At 44.5% G+C, this 12,101-nt stretch overlaps 1 protein-coding gene across 1 annotated transcript in view; it reads right to left on the bottom strand.

Moving 5' to 3' along the window:
• The window catches only part of mcf2a (MCF.2 cell line derived transforming sequence a), a 32,023-nt gene that overhangs the window by 12,707 nt on the left and 7,215 nt on the right, over positions 1 to 12,101 (bottom strand). The window contains exons 2-8 of the mRNA XM_045723914.2: positions 3,420 to 3,488; positions 3,049 to 3,163; positions 2,504 to 2,594; positions 892 to 1,011; positions 675 to 791; positions 321 to 470; positions 55 to 170 (exon numbers count right to left, since the gene is read on the bottom strand). Of these exons, the coding sequence (XP_045579870.1) occupies positions 55 to 170; positions 321 to 470; positions 675 to 791; positions 892 to 1,011; positions 2,504 to 2,594; positions 3,049 to 3,163; positions 3,420 to 3,488 (778 nt within the window). The remainder of the gene's footprint in view (positions 1 to 54; positions 171 to 320; positions 471 to 674; positions 792 to 891; positions 1,012 to 2,503; positions 2,595 to 3,048; positions 3,164 to 3,419; positions 3,489 to 12,101) is intronic.

Here is a 12,101-nt window from a genome sequence, read left to right as displayed (position 1 = left end):
ACTCTATTACATTTAGGCAGACGGTAGTATGATTATCCCTCTGAGGTTATATACCTCTGCACAGTCTCCCAGTCCAGCCTGATATCCCATAGTGAATCCTCCTCTCTCCCAGAGGCCTCCAGGCTAGCCAGCAGGTGACGACCCTCCTTTGATACAGACCATATCGCCTCCTGTACAAGACAGACAAGAAAAATGGCTATAAAACATCAGTGGGTCAATGTAGACTAGATTTCAGTTAGTCTGCCGCTGATACGTGACTGTCACACATTATCATGGAGCCTAGCGTAAAAGGTGTGTGAAACAGAGTGCTGCAGTTATACCTTTAGTTTCCTGTACTTGTCAGTGTGGATTGAGAGGAGGTGTACGATGGCGGTGCCCTCATCTGGCAGCTCTGGCTCTGCCAGCTCTGTGCCAAACGCCTGCAGCATCTGAGCTATGTCCTTAACTGTCACCGCAAAGCTCTCTATGGCCTGGAGGGAAGCCAGAGAGCACACAACACAGGGACGTCATCACAGAGTTTCTACATTTATACTCTGACGTCATCACTCAGAACGGTGCAGACATACAGGCCAAGTTTGAATGTGTTTCGCCACATCAGACATGTTGCAATATTTATGCTGGGGTTCTGAGTCGCTGCATGGTTGATGGTATGTAAGTTTAAGGTATGTATGTACTGTTCTCAGGACGATCCAGTCACTGTGGCAGTAATCCAGGGTTCCACCAAACTCTGAGGTCAATTGATTCTCATCAATGTATCTCAGTAGGTCTGTCACAGAGCTCAGCATCACCACCTAATAGAGGAGAGATATAATAATGGACACATTATTGACTGTGTTTAGTACTATGTACATGTGTGGTGAAGTGTTGGATTTGGTAAATGATCTGCCTTACTGGCATCTTGAGCATGAAGTCCTCCTGGCTGAAGCGGAAGCCCAGGTCTGTGACGGTGCGCTGGAAGAAGCTGGTGGGTCTCAGCACCAGCACCAGGTGGAGGTTCCCAGGGAAGGAGGCCTGGAAACAGGGAGGAAGAGGGACACCGTCACTGATGGACAGTGAGCCCTGATCTAGAGCTTTGACAAACCCTGGACCATGCCTTTTACCCAAAACCAGGCCAGTCTGTTCACTATGAAAGGAAGGGACTTCTGGATGCATAGCCGTCATCTGTTCACCCAGAATGGACATATTGACAGCGCTAACAAGCAATCAGGCTCAGGCAGACAAAGCCTCTCAGTCTGACCCACTGTCAATTAAAGGAGGAAAGCTGGACCTATCCTGCCTATCACAGGTGTATTGAAGTTGTATTCAATAGAAAATGGCTTCACTAACCAAGGATAGAAAGTAGGTAGGGTGAATTCTATTTAGGGATGAGGCTTTGATTGAACTTCAGAGCGATATTCAGCATCAGGCATCACAAGTAAAGCATTTAGGATGGCAATCTTATTAGCTCAATTTGAAAAAGAATTCACACCCCCATTTTTATCACATGACTGTGGTGATGCAGGTCTAGCCTTACTAACATATGGGTTTTGTATAATTCAAGATGCCAGCTGTTAAAACTTAAATATGCATAGGACATCGACATAATACAGTGGGAAATGTTGATTATTCCATAAAGAGCTCTGATATTAATTTGACGTCGCCATCTAAATCTAGCTTCAGGCTACTTCAAACATGGACATTGCCCTTAGCTCGACATGCTAAATATTGCAGTCGGGTTTTTATAGCCATCGTTCTCTGTCTTGCTGCATCAATTGCATGACTAGGCTAAAATCAGGCTCTGCACCGCAGTGCTATGCTTAAGCTGCAGCCAGTGAGCGATGCCGCATTCACCCTGCCCACCCAAACTTGACCACAACTCTTATCAATAAATCGAACTATTTAAAAAGCGCGTTACCGGGCTCCTCCGTATCGTGGGCAATCCTAGGCGCTGGTAACTCACAGCCATTGTGTTTACAGCCATTTATACAATCATGCTGTCACTCTAAATCTCGCCGTCACGAAGCTTACAAATCGGTGCCAATGTAGGCTACTGGTTCCCTTTACTTGGCTGCGGGACCACAGCCGCAGCATCAACGCTGCTGCGACGATGAGGGTGGCAGCGCTGTCTGCAATCTCTTCCTCTCATCGTGCGCCGAAATATAGCGTCATCAGGTAATATCCACGTTACTGAGTGCTGGCTAGTGCATCTTAATTCCCTTGCCACGGTATTCAAGTTTCATACAGTGAGTACAGAACATTTTCTTTGAAAACTATGCATGAGCAATAATAAACAGTGACAAAGCAACTGCAGTATTTGACAGATATAGTCACGACTAAGTATTTTAATATACTAAAGACCGAGAGACGAGACCATCACAAAACAGCAGGAACTGAGCACTGGGAAATTCAGCACCATGGACAGCTCCCCACGGACGTCCAGTCTGTCTAGTGCTGAAATTCTGAACTGGATTTGAGTTTTTTGCCACAGCAGCAAATCATATGTTCAAGACTATAAGTCGCTCACCGCAATTCTGGCAAGTGCTGTTTTGATTGAGGTCCAAGTATCCAGTCTTCTGTCTAAAATGATGATGAATTTTACACCTGGTTGTCGTGCTCTGCAAACACAAACAATAAAAGTATTTGAACACGTACTTTTCACTGAACAAATGTATACTTTTAGTAGTCAAATATAACATGCTAAATTGATTTGACAGCTAACTGCAGCCAAAGACAAATGATATTTTTTTGGTGCAGAAAGAAAGCCTGCAGAGTGAATACATTAGATCTGTTTACAGGGATGTTCATCGACTCTGTTGACCTGAACTCAAACTCCCCTTTTGGTCCACGTCCAATGATACGATCCCTCCTCCCTAGGATATACCTGCTCTGAGCTGGCACAGAGGACATCAAAATAGATGAGGGACAGAGAGCATCTAGTGCCATATCTGCAAAGAATACTAACTCTGGACTAAAGCAGGCACACACTGCATTGCAGAAAAAGTAATGAGGTGAGAGAGAGGGCTAGAGAGATTAATAGTAGGAGGTAGTGTATTACGTTGGTTCACCCACCGAGGTATGAGGGTGAGGTATGTTAAGACTTTGGCTAAAGACTCCTCTGGAATGTCGCTGAAAGCAGAGTATTCTGGGAGGGTGATAATCACGCTGGAGTCCTCACCACGCCCACCTGGGAAGAAAAATAGTTTCATATGAACTATCACAATCAACAGTGTACTAAACAATTATATGATGTTCTTTGCTGACCACTCATTTTAATAGTCTATAAATGTTGGATTAACTGAGAACAACTATGTCAGTGTTAGTTTCTACATGTCACTACTACTTTTACAGGTTGTAGACACCGCCTGAATCTACACAACCAATGTTAACACAGGTCAGAGGTTATGAACCCAAATAGACATTCCTGAGTAAAGACCTCCCACCTGATAGGTAGGCCACCTGCTTCTCAATGTAGCCGTCCACCTCCTTCATACTCATAGGGACTGATACCTCTGTGGGAAGGAGGAGAAGGAGAGAGCGATAGAAAGAGGGAGATATTAGAACAATGGGGTCAGAGGCCTCTTCGAAAGTGTCAACCCATGGTTATCTTCCATAAGGATGATGATTTAGCAGAGGGATTTACTGCCACCTAGTGGTCATATGTAAAACAACATCAACATTAGTGATAAGGAAGGTATTAAACTCTCAGCTGTCTGGTTCAAGTCAGTCAATCATTCGGAGGCGGGTGGACCCCATCTTTCCACTGTGACATCCAGGCTAGCACAGCAGGAGGCCGTCATTATACCTCTCCACACCCTTCTCCTGTCACCAGGGGAGAGGCAGCATGGAGTCATATACTGTGTCCGGCCTGCTGTGGTGGCATGCAGCATTACTCTCTCCTCTCATAACATTCCACATTCAACACAGTTGACAGGACTAAAACACTGCCCGTAATATACTGTACATATACAGTCAAATAGTGGTATAAGTGAAGCCACAGTGAAGACTGAGTTCACTTCTGTCACATTGGCATGATGGATCGGAAGACAGACACAGGAATGGATAATAGTTTTTTTTATTGTACACAAATTATGGCGTGCCGTGTAAAGGCACGGGGACGAAGACCAAACAAACACTATACAAAACACAGGGTTGAAACCCAAACAAAAGATTGAGGACTATCTTGAATAAATAACACACACGCACAATGATACCACACGGGACGAGACCCGGAATTATCTGCGCAATACAAGCGGCACGAAAGCCAAAACACAGCACAGGTACTCACACGACCAACGGACATCGGAACAATAATCGACAGCCCAATGGAAACCGAAGGGCACACTTATACCAGTACTCATCAGTGGGAACAGGTGTGCGTAATGAAAGTTCCGGAGGGATCCGTGACAACCTCGAGTAACAAGCATTACATAACCCTAAAGTAGACATGTTAAAAGTAATTTATAGTCATATACAATTCTCTGCTGTTGACAAGTTTATGCAACCGATCAACAGACCAGTTGATTCCCATCAACTAACCATCCCTTATGAATAATGTACATTATCATTAAATATGACAAGAGAGAGAGATGCAGTGAAGAGAGCTAGAGAGAGAGAGAGAGAGAGAGAGAGCGACAGAGCGAGAGAGAGAGATGCATTGAAAAGACCACGTATTCACCCTTCATACCCTAACTGACAAACAAACAAGTCAAAACAAAGGAAAAGTCTTCTAATGCTTTGTTGATTTCAAATAGGCTTTCTACTCAATTTGGCATGAGGGTCTGCTATACAAATTTATGGAAAGTGGTGTTGGGGGAAAAATATATGACATAAAATCCATGTACACAAACATCAAGTGTGCAGTTAAAAGTGGCGGAAAACACATCTCTTTCCACAGGGCCGTGGGGTGAGACAAGGATGCATCTTAGGCCCCACCCTCTTTAACATACACTACTGTTCAAAAGTTTGGGGTCACTTAGAAATGTCCTTGTTTTTGAAAGAAAAGCTAATTTATTGCTTCTTTAATCAGAACAACAGTTTTCAGCTGTGCTAACATAATTGCAAAATGGTTTTCTAATGATCAATTAGCCTTTTAAAATGATAAACTTGGATTAGCTAACACAACGTGCCATTGGAACACAGGAGTGATGGTTGCTGATAATGGGCCTCTGTACGCCTACGTAGATATTCCATAAAAAATCTGCTGTTTCCAGCTACAATAGTTATTGACTACATCAACAATGTCTGCACTGTATTTCTGATCAGTTTGATGTTATTTTAATGGACAAAAAAATGAGCTTTCCTTTCAAAAACAAGGACATTTCTAAGTGACCCCAAACTTTTGAACGGTAGTTGGCGAAATGGCGAGGACACTAGAACAGTCCGCAGCACCCGGCCTCACCCTACTAGAATCTGAAGTCAAATGTCTACTGTTTGCTGATGATCTGGTGCTTCTGTCCCCAACCAAGGATGGCCTACAGCAGCACCTAGATCTTCTGTACAGATTCCACCAGACCTGGGCCCTGAGAGTAAAAATCAGTAAGACAAAAATAATGGTGTTCAAAAAAATGTCCAGTTGCCAGGACCACAAATACAAACTCCATCCAGACACCGTTACCCTAGAGCACATAAAAAATATACATACCTCGGCCTAAACATCAGGACCACAGGTAACTTCCACAAAGCTGTGAACGATCTGAGAGACAAGCTAAGAAGGGTCTTCTATGCCATCAAAAGGAACATAAAATTCAATATACCAATTAGGATCTGGCTAAAAATACTTGAATCAGTTATATAACCCATTGCTCTTTATGGTTGTGATGTCTGGGGTCCGTTCACCAACCAGGAAATCACGAAATGGGACAAACACCAAATTGAGACTCTGCATGCAGAATTCTGTAACAATATCCTCTGTGTACAACATAAAACACCAAAAAATGCATGCAGAGCAGAATAAGACCGATACCCGCTAATTATCAAAATCCAGAAAAGAGCCGTTAAATTCCACAACCACCTGAAATGAAGAGATTCCCAAACCTTCCATAACAAAGCCATCACCCACAGAGAGATGAACCTGGAGAAGAGTCCCCTAAGCAAGCTGTTCACAAAGACCCCACAGAGCCCCAGAACAGCAGCACAATTAGACCCGACAAAATCCTGAGAAAACAAAAAGATAATTACTTGACAGATTGGAAAGAATAAACAAAAAAACGAAGCAAACTAGAATGCTATTTGGCCCTAAACAGAGAGTACACAGTGGCAGAATACCTGATCCCTGTGACTGACCCAAACTTTAGGAAAGCTTTGACAATGTACAGACTCAGTGAGCATAGCCTTGCTATTGAGAAAGGCCGCTGTAGGCAGACCTCTCAAGAGAAGACAGGCTATGTGCACAGTACCCACAAAATGAGGTGGAATCTGAGCTGCACTTCCTAACCTCCTGCCAAATGTATGACCATATTAGAGACATATTTCCCTCAGATTACACAGACCCACAAAGAATTCGAAAACAAACCCAATCTTGATAAACTCCCATATCTACTGGGTGAAATACCAGTCGTCCTGTGAGTGACGGTGTCCTTTTCCACGTTGTCGTCGGGGGTAACCGAGTCAGGCAGGGAGTCAGCGTGGGTAGCGGTAATGAGTTCTTCTGATATCTTGTCAATATTTCATGAGTGTTACTGACACTTACAGAGACATGGGCTGGGCCAAGCCAGGCTGGGCTGGGCCATTCACTCAGAGACATGGGCTGGGCCAAGCCAGGCTGCGCTGGGCCATTCACTCACAGAGACATGGAGTAGGGTTACTGTCAGGTACTGGTTAGTGTCAGGTTCAAAATGGATATCCTGGACTGGCTGTGTAATAATTCATGTTTCCATGGCTTGAATGTTATGGAGAGCTTGGAAAGGCCACATGTAGTATGTATAAGCAGTTTATAAATGATTGATAAGGGGTTCATAGTGTGTACTTCTGTATACATTGTAGCTCCTGTACAGCCTACATCAACAACAACTACTAGGTTATGTACTTCTTCTTTTACCTTTAACTAGACAAGTCAGTTAAGAACTAATTCTTATTTACAATTACGGCCTACCCCGGCCGACACTGGGCCAATTGTGTGCCGCCCTATGGGACTGCCAATCACGGCCGGATGTGATACAGCCTTTATAATCATTCACATTGTCATCTCTTCATCTCTCAACCATTCATGTTGACACAAGATACAATTTATTCATATCAAACCGGTACTGTAATGAAGAGGCAATCTAATTTAGAAAGGGTAGCTTTTTTTCATCTTCGTAACATTGCAAAACACTGAAACCTTTTGTCCAAAAACGATGCAGAAAAGCTAATCCATAATTTTGTCTCTGGCTTCCCGGAAAATGCAATAAATACACTTCAGTTAGTGCTAAACACAGCTACTAGAATCCTGACTAGCACCAAAACACTTGACAATATTACTCCAGTGCTAGCCTGGCTTCCTGTTAAGGCTAGGGCTGATTTCAAGGTTTTACTGCTAACCTACAAAGCATTACATGGACTTGCTCCTACCTCTCTCTCCGATTTGGTCCTGCCGTACATACCTACACGTACGATAGGGTCACAAGAAGCAGGCCTCCTTATTGTCCCTAGAATTTCTAAGCAAACAGCTGGAGGCAGGGCTTTCTCCTATAGAGCTCCATTTCTATGGAATGGTCTGCCTATCTATGTGAGAGACGCAGACTCAGAGACCTTTAAGTCTTTATTGAATACTCATCTCTTCAGTAGGAACTATGATTGAGTGTACTCTTGCCCAGGGGTGCGAAGGTGAACGGCAAGGCACTAGAGTGACGAACCGCCCTTGCTGTCTCTGCTTGGCCGGTTCCCATCTCTCCACTGGGATTCTCTGCCTCTGACCATATTACGGCGGCTGAGTCATTGGCTTACTTGAGCTCTTCCATGCCGTCCCTAGGAGGGGTGCATCACATCGTGCCAAGATTTCTTCGCTATACCCGACTTGAGTGGGTTGAGTCACTGATGTGATCTTCCTGTCCTGTTATGCGACCCCTCGGGCTTGTGCGGTGGAGGAGATCTTCGTGGGCTATACTCAGCCTTGTCCTAGGGTAGTAAGTTGGTGGTCTGTTGACATCCCTCTAGCGGTGTGGGGGCTGTGCTTTGGCAAAGTGGATGGGGTTATATCCTGCCTGGTTGGCCCTGTCCAGCGGTATCGACGAACATGGCCACAGTGCCACCCCCCAGACTCTAGTTTCTATCCTCCCTCTTCCTCTCTACCGCACCTGCTGTCTCGTCCTCTGAATGCTTGGCTATGAAAATTCAATTTACATTTATTCCAGAGGTGCTGACCTGCTGCACCCTCTACAACCACTGTGATTATTATTTGACCCTGCTGATCATCTATGAATGTTTGAATATCTTGAAGAACGGTCTGGCCTTAATGGCCATGTACTCTTATAATCTCCACCGGGCACAGCCAGAGGAAGACTGGCCACCCCTCAGAGCCTGGTTCCTCTCTGGCTTTCATCCTAGCTTCCTGCTTTTCTAGGGAGTTTTTCCTAGCCACTGTGCTTCTACATCTGCTGTTTGGGGTTTTAGGCTGGGTTTCTATATAAGTACTTTGTGACCTCTGCTGATGTAAAAATAAATACATTTGATTTTATTTAATTTAATGAGAAAAGGGGCAATATCCAGCATCCAGATATGACGACAAGCAAACGAAACAATACAGATAAACTGATAACAGCAAACACACTACAGTCGCCTGTCCTGCATAACTTCAGACAGTATAGATCAGAGGGAGAATGCTTGTGCTGCAGGCAGGCTGCAGTGTTTTGAAAATGCGTGCTAGTCTGTGATCCCAGGAAGTCTCCACCAGGGCCCCTCTCTGATTAGAATCAGCATTCTGTATCACATGACGTACACCACTCTGTCTCTGCCTGGCCTGCTAAAGATGTCTGCACAACACACCAGACCTCCAAATCATGCTTCCTACTTGGCAGCCCCACAGCTAGGAAACAATTATCCCCGCTGACTCGATTCGTCAAAGCATCCAAGCACCAAAGCCTAGTCAGGTGACTTCACTGAGTAGTGTTTGCTAAGCATGGCTGGGTCCTGCGACAGACTCCCAGGCAGCCAGACAGATTAAAGGCCCAGGGTAAAGCAGGGCTGGCCTTAGCAGGTGATCTGTGATAGCGTCTGTTTACTGAACAGGGTGATAGGAATCCTGGTGGATTAAAGCCGAAGTGAAGCAGCCGTGTGGTTTTTGCTCAACATCATCATTAGCCAACCAGTTGAAGCTGGTTCAAATGCATGAAATAGTCTTCCAACAAGACTCTGGTTATTTGACTGCATGACTTCAGAAGCCTTACAGAGATGACCTTATTGCTGAAAACAAAGTGTTATGTATATACATCCTTTCCTTTATCATGGATTAGGAGTTCCCGATCTAATAGAACACAGAGGGTTGTCTTTAATGGAAGCCTCTCTAATGTAAATTTGGTTGAGTGTGGTTTGATTCCAGGCTGTATCACAACTGGCCATGATTGGGAGTCTCATAGGGCAGCGCACACAATTGGCCCAGCGTTGTCCGGGTTAGGGTTTGGCCGGGGTTGGCAGTCATTGTAAATATGAATTTGTTCATAACTGGCTTGCCTCGTTAAATAAAATCAACCAAAAAAATGGCTGGTGCTAATTATCTCCAAAACTAACAGCATTGTTTTTGGGACAAATCACTCACTCAATCCTAAACCATATCTAGATCTATTACTGAATAATGTGGTGATTGAGTAAGTTGAGGAGACTAAACTGATGGGGGATTCCTCCCCGCTGTGCTGACAAGTTGTTTTCATCCGCTCATACAGGAGTAATAAAGGCCTAGTGCACTAATTTGGTAAAAACAAATATATAATTTATATAAATATATAAATATATAAAAATAAAAAGTGTATATTGTTTATTCTTTAATTGTGATTTACCAGAGGGTGCTGCAGCACTCCTACTTCCCAGAGTGCAGCTGTGCTCAGGGCACTCCTTCAGCAACGGGATTGTGTCATTTGCGGGCGAACAGTACACATTTTACTAGATAAGACCATGCCAAGAAGGGTGCCACTCAACTTCAGTGATATCACACATGACTGGCACTGCCATGATGGCAGGCTGTGGGCCTACTGGGCGGGCTGAGGAGGGTAGAAGCTTCTTCAGCCAACAGTCACTGTGATGTCTCATAGAAGCTACATTGTGTGAAGAGAGAATATACTGCACATGGACAAATCTCTTGAGACAGAGAAAGACAGGCACAGACATGCAATACATCACACACATGCAGTCCTTCATGTTTACATGCACACATTACACAAAGGGACATGGCTTAGACTGTTTTGAGGTCAGCAGATATTTTTTACCAAACAGGGCTTTCAGTGATAAGGAGATTATAGTGGTGGGCTTGGTAGAGGCAAAGTGTTGGAGGAAATGCCACACATCTAGGCTCATGTGCAGTGATTTGTTAACCTGATAATTTGAGATGTTTCAAGCTGCTTCTTTTGAGTATCAATGTGCTGCATCAATGTGCAGCAAAGCTAATAAAATGTTTGTGATATTCTGTTGTGAAGTGGGACAAATAATGAATGTGTACAGAGCAACATCTGCACAGACAGACTACTATTTCTATGAAAAACACCTCTTTGTCAGGGGTTGACAGGTTTAACTGAAGAGGTTTGTTATGGGGTCTTTAGGCTACGTTTAGACAGAAAGCCCAATTCAGATTTTTTTTTCACTCATTGGTCTTTTGACCAATCAGATTAGCTCTGAAAAATATCTGATATGAAAAGACCTGATGTGATTGGTCGAAAGACGAATTAGTGGAAAGAATATCAGAATTAGGCTGCCTGCCTACTGTGTGGTGCAGAGGTCTAAGGCAGTGCATCACAGTGCTGTCGCGTCACTACAGACTGGGGTTCGATCCCAGGCTGTGTTACAGCCGGCCGTGATAGGGAGTCCCATAGGGCGGCTCACAATTGGCCCAGCGTCGTCCGGATTAGGGGAGGGTTTGGCCGGGGGGATTTCCTTGGCTCATCACGCTCTAGCAACTCCCTGGGGCGGGCCGGGCCACATAATTTACCGTGTAGGCCAGGGGAGGACCATCCTCAGTGAATTTCATAAATATAGTGAAACATTAAAGTTATCCTTTTTAGCTAAAACTATATTAAATATATTCACATGTAAATAATGTATTAAAACACACTGTTTTGCAATAAAGGTGTACAGTAGCACCATGGTGTAGCTGGAGGACAGCTAGCTTCTGTCCTCCTCTGGGTACATTGACTTCAATAGAACACCTAGGAGGCTCATGGTTCTCACCCCCTTCCGAGAGACAGAGAGCCAGACAGACAGACAGAGAGCCAGACAGACAGACAGAGAGCCAGACAGACAGACAGAGAGCCAGACAGACAGACAGAGAGCCAGACAGACAGACAGAGAGCCAGACAGACAGACAGAGAGCCAGACAGACAGACAGAGAGCCAGACAGACAGACAGAGAGCCAGACAGACAGACAGAGAGCCAGACAGACAGAGAGCCAGCCAGACAGCCAGACAGACAGCCAGACAGCCAGACAGACAGCCAGAGAGCCAGAGAGACAGACAGACAGACAGACAGACAGACAGACAGACAGACAGACAGACAGACAGACAGACAGACAGACAGACAGAGAGACAGACAGACAGAGAGAGAGACAGACACAGAGACAGACAGACACAGAGAGAGACAGACAGAGAGACAGAGACAGACACAGAGAGACAGAGACAGACAGAGACAGAGAGACAGAGAGAGAAAAAGAGAGATTTTTTTTTACTTAGCTAGTGAATACAGAGAGGGATGCTATGTTAGCTAGCTGGCTATGGTGATCTAACACTGGAACTCTTTCAAGTCAAGGTAAGCTTTTGGTTTTATTAATTTATTGTCATCGGGGCCCGCCGGGGTAACTGCTAAACTGCTTGCTGACTGTATACTGTAGTGCATGATTGGAGAGGGTTTACTAACACGTTAGTTTTAGTAGCTATGTTGACTAGGATGTGATAATGTCGGCTGTGAGGCGGTTAGCGGTTATGATATGAAGGTTTGAAAAGGTTTCT

This window comes from Salmo salar, chromosome 09 (genome assembly GCF_965601325.2).
Source record: "Salmo salar chromosome 09, fSalSal1, whole genome shotgun sequence".
In the NCBI taxonomy this organism is placed as follows: Eukaryota; Metazoa; Chordata; class Actinopteri; order Salmoniformes; family Salmonidae; genus Salmo; species Salmo salar.
This window is presented reverse-complemented; position numbering and strand designations above follow the sequence as displayed.